General features: G+C 42.1%; 1 protein-coding gene across 3 annotated transcripts in view; it reads left to right on the forward strand.

The window, feature by feature from the left end:
- Positions 1–13,090, forward strand: part of CENPE (centromere protein E) — a 112,853-nt gene that overhangs the window by 23,688 nt on the left and 76,075 nt on the right. For all 3 annotated transcript variants that reach the window (XM_056566319.1, XM_056566311.1, XM_056566327.1), the window contains exons 19-23: positions 501–620; positions 705–839; positions 1,504–1,681; positions 7,269–7,423; positions 12,729–13,043. In XM_056566319.1, the coding sequence (XP_056422294.1) occupies positions 501–620; positions 705–839; positions 1,504–1,681; positions 7,269–7,423; positions 12,729–13,043 (903 nt within the window). The remainder of the gene's footprint in view (positions 1–500; positions 621–704; positions 840–1,503; positions 1,682–7,268; positions 7,424–12,728; positions 13,044–13,090) is intronic.

Here is a 13,090-nt window from a genome sequence, read left to right on the forward strand (position 1 = left end):
TCGCGGGGGTCCTAGCTGTTGGAGATCAAACCCTTTGAATAGGGGATAATTGTTCTTGCACAGGAGTGCTCCTTTTAAAAGGAAAGTATTCTTGCACAGGGGAAAAAATATTGAACTCTAGTTTGGTGCAGATCTCTTGGATTCCTTTTTGAATTAGTTATGTCTACGCCTACTTAACTTACATATTCATTGTCTGACTCCACATCCTAGTGAAGTGGAGTCACAGCCAATGACTTTCCCATCGAGATGCATGGAGGGGTGTTTCAACCACAGCTTTATGCGAGGGCTGTGATGCCGACAGGAGATTGTGGGGTGTCCCAGTGGTTGGATGGGGGGATACATTTTTCTGAGCTGGACTTTTTAAAATGTATGACTTGTCCACTGTTCTAGAGTTCCAGACAGTATTAGTCTCTATTGCTTGTATTGTAATTAACCCCCTTTATACAAAATATACAATTTTGAACAGATCATAAGGTTTATCCATTTGTTTTTAATTTCAGAATGAACTGGAAAATAAATCTAATCTTCTGAAAGAACAAGAAAAAATAATAGCAGAACTGAAGAAAGATTCTGAAATGCTACAAAAGAAAGTTAGATATTTAGATCTCACAGCATCCATGGTAGGAGTTTTAGACTTACAGCTGTAACACATTCCAAACCATTGGCATCTAGGTGTCTGTATAATACTTTGTGTTTCTCTTCAGGGTGACGGTGAAAAGCTGTGCGAAGAAGTGTTTCAGATGAGGCAGTCTCTTTGTGATGCTGAAACAGTGACTCGTGATTCTCAGAGGGAAGCTGCCTTCCTGAGAAGTGAGAATCTGGAGTTGAAAGAGAAGATGGTAAGGGCAGAGTGTTGTTTGCAAGGGAGTCTGTTAGTAGATTTATAGCGGATACAGTGGTCTGCACAAGCACAAATGGCACCGTCTTTCCCCACGCAGGTAGGAATACTGAGCCACGGATCACAGTGTAAGATAATCATTGACATGGGGTGCTCAATCCTTAGACACAACATGTAGAGCAAGGCTTGAACAAAGAAATATGGAGGGCACTCACCACAGGTCAAGTGAACAACATGTCTTTATTTGGAGCAAAACATCACAAAGTGCAGGATTAAAAGGTTTGATGCCACCAGTGGTGTCCAAGCTTTTAATCCTGCACTTTTTGATGTTTTGGTCAAAATAAAGACAAGTTGTTCACTTGACCCGTGGTGAGTGCCCTCTGGATTTCTTTGTTCAAGCCTTGCTCTACATGTTAGTAAATTTATGCTGCCTAAACCACGGGCCGCATCAAATCTTGACAAGCACTGACAAACTAAGCTTTACTCTAACGCTGCAGTGAGAAATACTTAGTTTACAGCAGTTATGGCACAGAGGAATACCTGGGTGCAGATTCATTCAAAAACAAATCATTATTTTACTTGACATTCATTACTGAGTGGGTGTTTACACAATATTACAAAGTTTTTTTCAATTTGTTTTGTGGGCGTATGTGTTTTTGGCATAGGATGAGCTCTCAATACGCTGTGAGAAAAGGGAGAAAGATGCCTCGGATTCTGAAAGACAACTGGAGATAGAGAAGTCTAATTACAAGAGGATGCAGGCCGACTTTCAGAAGGAATTACAGAACGCCTACAATGAGATTAACCAGATCAACGGCCTCATGGCTGGAAAAGTTCCCAAAGGTTGGTCAATTTGTCATTACTGTTCTGTTTTCATATTGAATATTTAACAAGCTTATATATAGAAAGAGTTATGTTAAACTTTGTTAGAAAATACCATGACTGTTTTGATGAATTGAAACTGCATGTGAAAATAAAGGAGCTGTATCTGAGGGGGAAAACATGGCTGCTTTTTCCCCATGCACACTTATCACTGGATTGTGTTTAGTGCAGCTCAGCCACATTGTAAAGTAAATGAGGATGAGCAGTACAGAAAACTGATAGTGGCTAAGTATGGTGCTGTTTCTAATTAGAAATCACATAATCCCATTTTTTTTACATTTGTTTTACATTTTAGGATTGCTAATATAAGGATCTATAGACTACTAGAAGTGATTTGTGTAGAAGGTTGTGTGTGTGTGTGTGTGTGTGTGTGTGTATAGAAGTAGAAAATCTTACTGTCTACATTTTAAAGGGGTTAACGGGATAAAGAAAAAAAAACACATGTACTTAACCAGATACATTTTATGCCAGAAAATCAGTTTTTGCACTGATTTAGGTGTTTTTGGCACAAAAAGGTGTTGTAAATTTAGAAATGATGTGAACAGTAACTCTGCTAATGCCCCTTGGGGTTAAAAATATAAAGAAATAAAACCCTGTGTGAATGAGCTAGTGACTCTGAAAGGTAGTAAAAGCAGAACCAAAAATAGATACTTGATTCCAGTCACAAGCTTCTGTAAAAAAATCTTATATTATAGATCCATTCAAATTTACAAAACACACATGGGGATAAAGAGTAAAATAAAACGCCAACAGGTTTTGAACTGTTCTTAATCATGAGTTTATTATATATATTTTTTCAATATTTAAACACCCGAAACAGGTTCTGATCAGGGAAATTAAATCGTGTGGGTTCTGTGCAACTGTTTACTCATTATTTAATTGCACTTTAGTATAATTACAATTTTTAATCAAGGCTTGCACTTAATAAACACATTTACCTGCCCTGATTCCCTGCAGCTGCCAGTATGGTAGTGCTAGGTCCCCGCAGCTCCTTTCTTCCTCCAACATGTTGATAGTGCACAAGTAAACTAAAAAAAAATACCCATTAAGGGCGCAGGACGTACATGTATGCCCTGTGCCCACTCCCCTTCTATGACGTAGGCTCAGGAGCTGAGCCCTTGCCATAGCAGGGTGGTACTGGTTTCTATCGGCTGCCTGGACCAGTGTCTAATGCCGGACATCACCGATTGCATTGATGCCTAGCATTAACTCCTTTAATGGTGTCATCAATCAAAGTTGATCACGGTGTCAAAAATAAATAAAATAAACGCTCCCGGCAGCACAGCGAAGCTGTTCAAGACCATCACTGTGAAATCACGATGTCCCGATCAGCTGAGGAGATGGCAGGAGGGCCCTTACCTGCCTCCTTTCCGTCCGATCGGTGGCTCGATGCTCCACCATAGCCTGGCACAATCAAGCACAGTTAACACTGATCAATGCTATGCTATCGCAAAGCATTGAACAGTGTATGCAATCTAATGATTCCATCTTATAGTCTCCTATTGAGGCTTAAAGATAGTAAAAAAAAATCTTAATAAATGTGATTTAACCCCTTAAGGACTGAGGGCGTACCCATATGCCCCTGTCTTAGAGTCCTTAAGGACTGAGGGCATATGGGTACGCCCGTGAAAAATTTCAGGCATGCCGTGACAACGCCTGGGGGGGTCCTGAGACCTCCCACATGTCAGCGATCAATTCAATTTGCAGTGGTTCCGGGCTTATCGGGTCTCTGGTGACCTGATAGCCCAGAAAATAGGGATGATCGGAGATGTCAGAGACATCCCCAATCATCCTGAAGGATAGGAGCGAGGTGACAGTGATGCCACCTCCTCCTATCCCCTGCCATTGGTCGAATAGGACTAACTGACCAATGGCAGTTGATGTCGGGGCAGAGCGGGGAGAAGATGGCGGCGGGTACCGGAGTCCACGAGGAGGAGGCGGGATCGGCGGCAGTAAGGAGGCAGCGGCGAAGATTAGTCGGAAGGGATCTTCACTGCTGCCTTCTAGAAGTTGCCATAGTGCAACTCCCAGCATGCTCAGACAGCAAAAGGCTGTATGGGCATGCTGGGAGTTGTAGTTTTGCAACATCTGAAGGGCCACAGTTTGGTGACCACTATACAGTTCTGCCCAAGCTGTAGCCCTCCAGATGTAGCAAAACTACAACTCCAAGCATGCCAAGACTGCCCAGGCATGCTGGGAGTTGTAGTTTTTCAACATCTGGAAGAGCACAGTTTGGAGACAACTATACAGTGGTGTCCAAACTGTAGCGCTCCAGATGTTGCAAAACTACAACTGCAAGCATGCCCAGACAGTCTAGGAATGCTGGGAGTTGTAGTTCTGTAACATCTGGCCCTTCAGATGTTGCCGAACTACAACTCCCAGCATGCCTGGGCAGTCTGAGCATGCTTGGAGTTGTAGTTTTACAACATCTGGAGGGCTACAGTTTGGACACTACTACACAGTGGTCTCCCAACTGTTCCAGTTGTTGCAAAACTACAACTCCCAACATGTCCTTCGGCTGTCTGGGCATGCTGGGAGCTGTAGTTTTGCAACAACTGGAGGCACACTGGTTGGGAAACACACGTTACCCCATTTTGGATACTACACCCCTCATGTAATGAAATAAGGGGTGCAGTGAGCATTTACACCCCACAGGTGTCTGACAGATTTTTGGAACAGTGGTCTGTGAAAATGAAAAATAACATTTTTTTTTTTTTTTTTTTTTTTTTTTTTGAGTGATCTGATGGGTACGCTTTAAATCACCCTTGAATATCCCCCTTAAGGACCACAGGTTTTGCAGTGATCAGTGTATAAGATCAGTGTATGAAGTTATAGCCCCCTATGGGAGCTATAACATTGTAAAAAAAAAAATAAGTTCATAAATGTGATTTTAACCCTTTCCCTAAGTCCAAATATCCGAACTCTAAAAATATATCATTAATTAAACTGCACGGTCAATGGCGTACGCGCAAAAAAAATTCCAAAGTCCAAAATAACTTATTTTTGGTCATTTTTTATATCATGAACAAATGAATAAAAAGCAATCAAAAAGTCTGATCAATACAAAAAACGTCAGATCACTGCGCAAAAAATCTGCCCTCATACCGGCCCATACGCGGAAAAATAAAGTTATAGGGGTCATAAGATGAGAATTTTAAACGTATACATTTTCCTGCATGTAGTTATGATTTTTTTCCAAAAGTACGACAAAATCCAACCTATACTGTATAAGCAGGGTATCATTTTAATCATATGAACCTATAGAATAAGGATAAGGTTTTATTTTTACCGAAAAATTTACTGCTTAGAAACAGAAGCACCCAAAATTTACAAAATTGGCGTTTTTTCTTCAATTTCGTCAAACGATGATTTATTTTTTCCGTTTCGCTGTAGAGTTTTCGGTAAAATGACTGTCACTGCAAAGTAAAATTGGTGGTGCAAAAAATAAGCCATCATATGGATTTTTAGGTGCAAAATTGAAAGGGTTATGATTTTTAAAAGGTGAGGAGGAAAAAACGAAAGTGGAAAAACCTGTAGTCCTTAATAGGGATCGACCAATATCGTTTTTTTTTAGGGCCGATACTCTGTGAAGGTTAGCGCCGATAGCCGATAACTTATACCGGAATATCAATATAAGTTATCGGCTATTTATCCCCCCCCGGCGACACCGCTGCAGATCATTGATTTAAAGCAGGCGCTCTAAATCAATGAACTGCAGCGGCTTTTGCTGTGCCAGAGACCGCCGCCACCGCCCCCTTCTCTCCCCCTGTCCTGGGGTCTTGAGTCCTATCACCACCACCGCGACTAGCCTCCCACCGCACTGCGCCACACACCCCACCACACCGCCCCGGGCCAGAGACCGCCGCTGCCCCATTGCCCCCCCCAATCCCCAGTTTTATAATTACCTGTTCCCGGGGTGCACGCTTCTTCTGGCTCCTGCGGCGTCCTCCTGAGCTGTCACTGTGCGCACTAACGGTGACGTCGCATTGAGGACGTCACTCCTCATTGCGCTGCACAGCGTAACACAGGACGCGCAGGAGCCAGAAATAGCACGGGCCCCAGGAAAAGGTAATTATAAAACCGGGAATGGGGGAGGCAATGGGGCAGCGGTGGTGCGGTGCGGCGCGGTGGTGGGGGGGTGCGGCGCAGTAGGGGGGGGTCGGGCATTATCGGATTATCAGCAAGGTAATTGCCCATACCAATAGCGTCCAAAATCGTGACTATCTGCCGATAATATCGGCCAAACCGATAATTGGTCGATCCCTAGTCCTTAAGGGGATTAAGGGATATTAAAGAGGATATTTTTTGTGATGATTTAGGGTATGTTCACACTGTGAAATACCCGCAGAATTCTGCGCAGTGAACGTTCCCATATGTGAGAACAGGTCTTTCAGCGGCGAGCAATGTTTATTCTTTGCGTGGAATTCTGCGAATACTGCATTGCCGTCAATGGTGCAGTCCACTTGCAGAATTTTGCAGTGTGAACATACCCTTAGGCTCAGGTCCTTTGTTAAATTGAAAGATAACATAACATATACTTCATCTCTCCCCCGCAGCCACTGTTGTCACAGAGACTGATCCTGCTCTGCAGCACCTACTGGTGTTGGTGTCAAGACAAGTACATGGCTTTGGCAACTGATTGGCCCACTGAATGTGACGCTCTTTGTACCGGCACAAGGAAGTGCTGCACAGGGAGTAAGAATGGGCCTTAATGTTAATAAAAGAAATGCCCTTGCTAATAATACCCCTTTAGGTAGGGGAATACGTAGCATATATGCAATATATTTCATGCTGAGCAGCAGGAAATATGCTGTATATTCTCCTAGGAGCAGACACACAGGGCTAACCAGGCCTGTGTGTGCAGTGAGGTTTGGAGCCGGGGCCAGCATGCTGACGTGACTGTGACGGACAGGCCGCCTCCAAATCTTAGTATTTTTAAACAAAACCAGGAAAGGGGTGCAAATCTTTCCATTATAGTTTTCTCTGTATCTATTCTACTCCTTTTTTTAGACTAAAATTACTTGCCAAAATACTGTGTGTAAACCCAGTCTCAAGCCCACTTAATCAAGGGGATAATCCAGTAACCAACAAAACACTTGACGTGAACATAAAAAATAACTGGTCACCTTGACATTGTATGAATCATAGTTAGTGATGGCATTGTGTAAATGGGCATCTTTAATCACTTTTGGTCGCTTAGGCACCCTTCACATATGCCATCGTCCAGTGCCATTTCCCTCTGGTGATGTAGAAAAACTGAGACAACTGATCCCATTCATTTGAATGGAACAGTTCACATTCCTCTGGTGTGTCAAGTTGGACGCGCTGGACAGGGAACGCTGCATTTCTCTGTTCTACATTGAGAAATAATGGACGCCAGATGCTAACCAACTGATGCACAGTGCCATCAGTTACATCAAGTTTTAGGCTGGATTTCTGGAGTCAGACATATGTGAACCCAGCCTTACAGCAGTCATAGGTTTGCCAAAATGAATCCTAGTTTTATGTTTTGATAATTGCATGCAATGCTCCTTTGTATCGTTTGCAGATCTCCTGTCTCGTGTTGAGCTTGATAAGAAGGTTGCAGAATATTCAAAGCAGCTGGCAAATCTTTTGGAAGAAAAGACTGCTTTAACACAGGAGGTTGCGAGCTTGTCTGAATACAAATCTTTACCAAGTGAAGTTGAACACCTTAAAGACCAGGTGATTTTTGTTTTTTGTTTTTTTTTGTTCACTCTTGTTTAATTTAAAGAAAGATATTTATGGGAAAAATTACTCATGAAGAGAGTAAATTTAAAGGGACAAGCTTCTGTACCATTTTCCCTTAATAGGCTGTATAAATATCCTTACAGCAGCACAGTCATAGTGAATAGATCTGGAAAGAAAATGTAGTAATTGATTGTTTTGTATAGATTTAACTTAATAATACAGGGTACACTCACATGGGCAGGGGCTTACAGTGAGTATCAGGCTGCAAGTTTGCGATGCAGCAAATTTTGCGCGGCAGCTCAAACTCGCTGTAACCCCCCCCCCCCCCCCGCCCGTGTGACTGTACCCTAAAAACACTACACTAACACAAAATAAAATAAAAAGTAAAAAAAACACTACATATACACATACCCCCACACAGCCCCCCTCCCCAATAAAAATGAAAGCGTCTGGTACGCCACTGTTACCAAAATGGAGCCTCCAGCTGTTGCAAAACAACAACTCCCAGTGTTGCCGGACAGCCGTTGACTGTCCAAGCATGCTGGGAGTTTTGCAACAGCTGGAGGCACCCTGTTTGGGAATCACTGGCGTAGAATACCCCTATGTCCACCCCTATGCAAATCCCTCATTCAGGCCTCAAATGCGCATGGCGCTCTCACTTTGGAGCCCTGTCGTATTTCAAGGCAACAGTTTTGGGACACATATGGGGCATCGCCGTACTCGGGAGAAATTGCCTAACAAATTTTGGGGGACTTTTTCTCCTTTCACCCCTTATGAAAAGGTGAAGTTGGGGTTCTACACCAGCATGTTAGTGTAAAAAAAAAAAGATTTTTTTTACACTAACATGCTGGTGTTGCCCCATACTTTTCATTTTGACAAGAGGTAAAAGGGAAAAACGCCCCCAAAATTTGTAATGCAATTTCTCCCGACTACGAAGATACCCCATAAGTGGGCGCAAAGTGCTCTGGGGGCGCACAACAAGGCCCAGAAGGGAGAGTGCACCATGTACATTTGAGATGATTTGCACAGGGGTGGCTGATTGTTACAGCGGTTTTGACAAACGCAAAAAAAAACAAAACCCCACATGTGACCCCATTTCGGAAACTACACCCCTCACGGAATTTAATGAGGGGTGCAGTGAGAATTTACACCCCACAGGTGTCTGACAGATCTTTGGAACAGTGGGCTGTGCAAATGAAAAATTTTGTACAGCCCATTGTTCCAAAGATCTGACAGACACCAGTGGGGGGTAAATACTCAGTGTACCCCTTGTTATGTTCCTCAAGGGGTCTAGTTTCCAAAATGGTATGCCATGTGGGGGTTATTTTGCTGTCCTGGCAACATAGGGGCTTCCTAAATGCGACATGCCCCCCGAGCAAAGTTTGCTCTCAAAAAGCCAAATATGACTCCTTCTCTTCTGAGCATTGTTGTTCGCCCGTATTGCGCTTCAGGTCAACTTATGGGGTACCTCCATACTCAGAAGTGATGGGGTTACAAATTTTGGGGGGTATTTTTTGCTATTAACCCTTGCATAAATGTGAAATTTGGGGGGGAAACACATTTTAGTGAAATTTTTTTAACATTTTTTTAAATATGCAAAAGTCGTGAAACACCTGTGGGGTATTAAGGCTCACTTTATTCCTTGTTACGTTCCTCAAGGGGTATAGTTTCCAAAATGGTATGCCATGTGGGTATTTTTTCCTGTTCTGGCACCATAGGGGCTTCCTAAATGCAACATGCCTCCCAAAAACCATTTCAGAAAAACGTACTCTCCAAAATCCCCTCGTCGCTCCTTCGCTTCTGAGCCCTCTACTGCGCCCGCCGAACAATTTACATAGACATATGAGGTATGTGCTTACTCGAGAGAAATTGGGCTACAAATATAAGTATACATTTTCTCCTTTTACCCCTTGTAAAAATTTAAAATTGGGTCTACAAGAACATGCAAGTGTAAAAAATGAAGATTGTGAATTTTCTCCTTCACTTTGCTGCTATTCCTGTGAAACACCTAAAGGGTTAAAACGCTGACTGAATGTCATTTTGAATACTTTGGGGGGTGCAGTTTTTATAATGGGGTCATTTATGGGGTATTTCTAAGATGAAGACCCTTCAAATCCACTTCAAACCTGAACTGGTCCCTGAAAAATTGTGATTTTGGAAATTTTGTGAAAAATTGGAAAATTGCTGATGAACTTTGAAGCCCTCTGGTGTCTTCCAAAAGTAAAAACTCGTAAATGTTATGATGCAAACATAAAGTGGACATATTGTATATGTGAATTAAAAAAAAATATATTTGGAATATCCATTTTCCTTACAAGCAGAGAGCTTCAAAGTTAGAAAAAATGCAAAATTTTAAATTTTTTCATCAAATTTTGGAATTTTTCACTAAGAAACGATGCAAGTATCGACAAAATGTTGCCAATAACATAGAGTAGAATATGTCACGAAAAAACAGTCTCGGAATTAGAATGATAGGTAAAAGCGTCTTAAAGCTATTAATGCTTAAAGTGACAGTGGTCAGATGTTCAAAAAACGCTCTGGTCCTAAGGTGTAAAATGGCCTGGTCCTTAATGGGTTAAAGGGGTACTCCGCCCCTAGACATCTTATCCCCTATCCAAAGGATAGGGGATAAGATGTCAGATCGCCGGGGTCCCACTGCTGGGGACCCCCGGGATTGCTACTGCGGCACAGCGCTATCATTACTGCACAGAGCGAGTTCGCTCTGTGCGTAATGACGGGCAATACATGGGCCCGGGCATCGTTACCTCACGGCTCCGCCCCTCGTGATGGCTCGGCCAGCCCCTCAATACAAGTCTATGGGAGGGGGTCGTGAGGGGCGGAGCCATGACATCATGCTGCTTCGTCCCCTGTATCGCCCGTCATTACGCACAGAGCGAACACACCCCCAGCAGCGGGACCCCGACGATCTGACATCTTATTCCATATCCTTTGTGCGTAATGACGGGCAATACATGGGCCCGGGCATCGTTACCTCACGGCTCCGCCCCTCGTGATGGCTCGGCCAGCCCCTCAATACAAGTCTATGGGAGGGGGTCGTGAGGGGCGGAGCCATGACATCATGCTGCTTCGTCCCCTGTATCGCCCGTCATTACGCACAGAGCGAACACACCCCCAGCAGCGGGACCCCGACGATCTGACATCTTATTCCATATCCTTTGGATAGGGGATAAGATGACTAGGGGCGGAGTACCCTTTTAAACTTTAAACATGACTATGGGATTCTACTAAGGAAATCATGTTTTATAATAAATGAACCTTCCTGGATCCTCCCACTGCCCTATCTTCAGCAGCAGATCAGCACACAAACTGTTCAATACAGTAGACTGTTGGCTTCCCAGCCAGTAGTCCTCTGATATTGACATGTATGTTGACTTTCTTTCCTTCAAGGAATATGTAAAATACATTTGCATATTAATACAGAGGAGTCGGGGAGTCTGAGTTGGAAGTACAGAAAACTCCGGAGTCGGAACATTTATCTACCGACTCCACAGCCCTGAATGTCATTATATCCTATGGGTGAAGGATCCCACTGTAAGGCATCCGTTTTGTGTATCTGCCACAGCCTTCACTTACCGGATAAGCTGAAAAATTTTCCAGATGTATACCCTAAGGGGTATAAAGCTGCAAATTCCTGACTCATCTGTTATTAGACATACATTTTTTTAAATCTATACTTTCTCTCAGCTGGCTGGGCGCAAAGGCAGCCACGGATGAGCCTAGATTTATTAAGAGACAAACACTTTATGATAAATCCAGTGTTAGACTGGGTTCACACCATGTTTTTGCAATACAGTTCCCATATATAAGTTTTCAATTCGAAAACCATACAGAACCGTATTGAAAAACGTATGCATTGACTCTCCATTGAAAACCGTATGCCAAAAGATGCATCCAGTTGTGTCCATTTTGCATCCTGTACGGTTTTGTCAGTTTTTTCCTATACCCAAAACATACCACTGTTTTTGGTCCGGGTGAAAAACCGTATTGAAATGTACCTTATGTGCGTTCGGTTCCATACGGTTTCTAACTTTGCACAGTTTTTTTTTCTCTTGGAATTTCAATCAAACAAGTGAAACTTTATTCATAATGGAGTAAAGTTAAAACGTTTTTGTTTTTTTTCTTAAACGGATGCAACCAGACATCATTTTTCAAACCATATACGGATTCAAATTTGTATACACGTTTTGATACAGTTTTGTCAGGTTTTGAGGAATCTGTTTTTTTTTTAATCAAAAACCTGATACGGGAACTGTATTGCAAAAACTTGGTGTGAACCCAGCCTAAGGTAAACACTGGCAGGGGTTTACTTAAAAGGAATGTGTCATCAGAGAATTACTTATTTAATTAATTTGTTTCACCAAACTTGGCATAAATCAATAGTACAAGCTTATAAGAAACTTTATATTAGATGTTATATTTGGAGTCGAAGTAATTTTTTCCTTCCTCTGGATCAACTCTGTAGGGACTCATTAGGGTTATAGGTTGAACTTGATGTACTGGTCTATTTTTCAACCTTATGAACTATGTTACTATTTTACAAAAATACTGGGAGTTGTAGTTTAGCAATATCTAGTGGTCCACAGTTTGGAGACTTGTGCAGTTTTCATTCTAGCCACTTGGCCTAATAATAGGCTATGTTTTCCTTTTCTGTCTCAGTGATCAGTACAGTGTTACAGTGAAAGGGGAAAATTAATATATAGAAAAGAGAATGATAGCTCAGATTCCCCTCTACAAAATGACCTCTACACAGCTAACACAGCCCTGTTACAAACCCATCCCATTAAAGAATAGGGTCTGGAAATGTCTATTGGGTAACAGTAAAGCATATCGTAGCTGCCCCCATAATGTACTAATGATAAAATAATTAATTAAAATCAGAAAACAGAAACTTTCAGTATCTGGCTCTAATCTGTAACAATAAGTAAATAAAATTTAGGTTATGTTTTAACTTTAAGACTGGTGTATGAATCAGTGTAATTCCCCCCCCCCCCCCCCCCCCTAAATGTAAACACGGTGATGTGAGCAGGGTCTAAAAGAGGAGTCCTTGCCTACAAAAAATCTTCTGTTCCATTCCTTATAAATTTTACCATGTCACATACGGTTTTTCTTTTTTGAATGTGTGGACTCATCTGTCAATAGGCATTTTTTTTTTTTATGATATATTAATTCACAATATCAGCAAGCTGGCAAAAGGGATTAAGAAGTACGAAGTGTTCACTGAAATCATCCCAGTTGGAAGCTCATACAGGATTACCTTTTGAAATATTTTTCTTGTTAGGTCCAGAGAACCTCAGAGGAGCTTATCGTATTAAAGAATGAAAAAGAACAGTCTGACTCTATGGTAATGGACCTAAAGCATCAGCTGCTAGAAAAAACAGAACAGATTGAGAAACTGACAGAGGAGGTAACACATGTACAGGCAAAATGTCAACAAGCTGAACAGCAATACGCTGAACTGAAGATGCTGCATGAAAGCCTACAAGAAAGATGTTCACTTACAGCCGAAGATCTGAACAAAAAGGACTCGGAAGCTGAATGCTTGTTGAAAGAAATGGATAAACTCAAGCAGTCTTTGGAATGCATGGAACAAAAAGTGAGATTAAGATATATAGATCCAAAATCATAGAATGCTGCAAAATC

The sequence above is a fragment of the Hyla sarda genome, chromosome 1 (assembly GCF_029499605.1).
Source record: "Hyla sarda isolate aHylSar1 chromosome 1, aHylSar1.hap1, whole genome shotgun sequence".
Lineage (NCBI taxonomy): Eukaryota > Metazoa > Chordata > Amphibia > Anura > Hylidae > Hyla > Hyla sarda.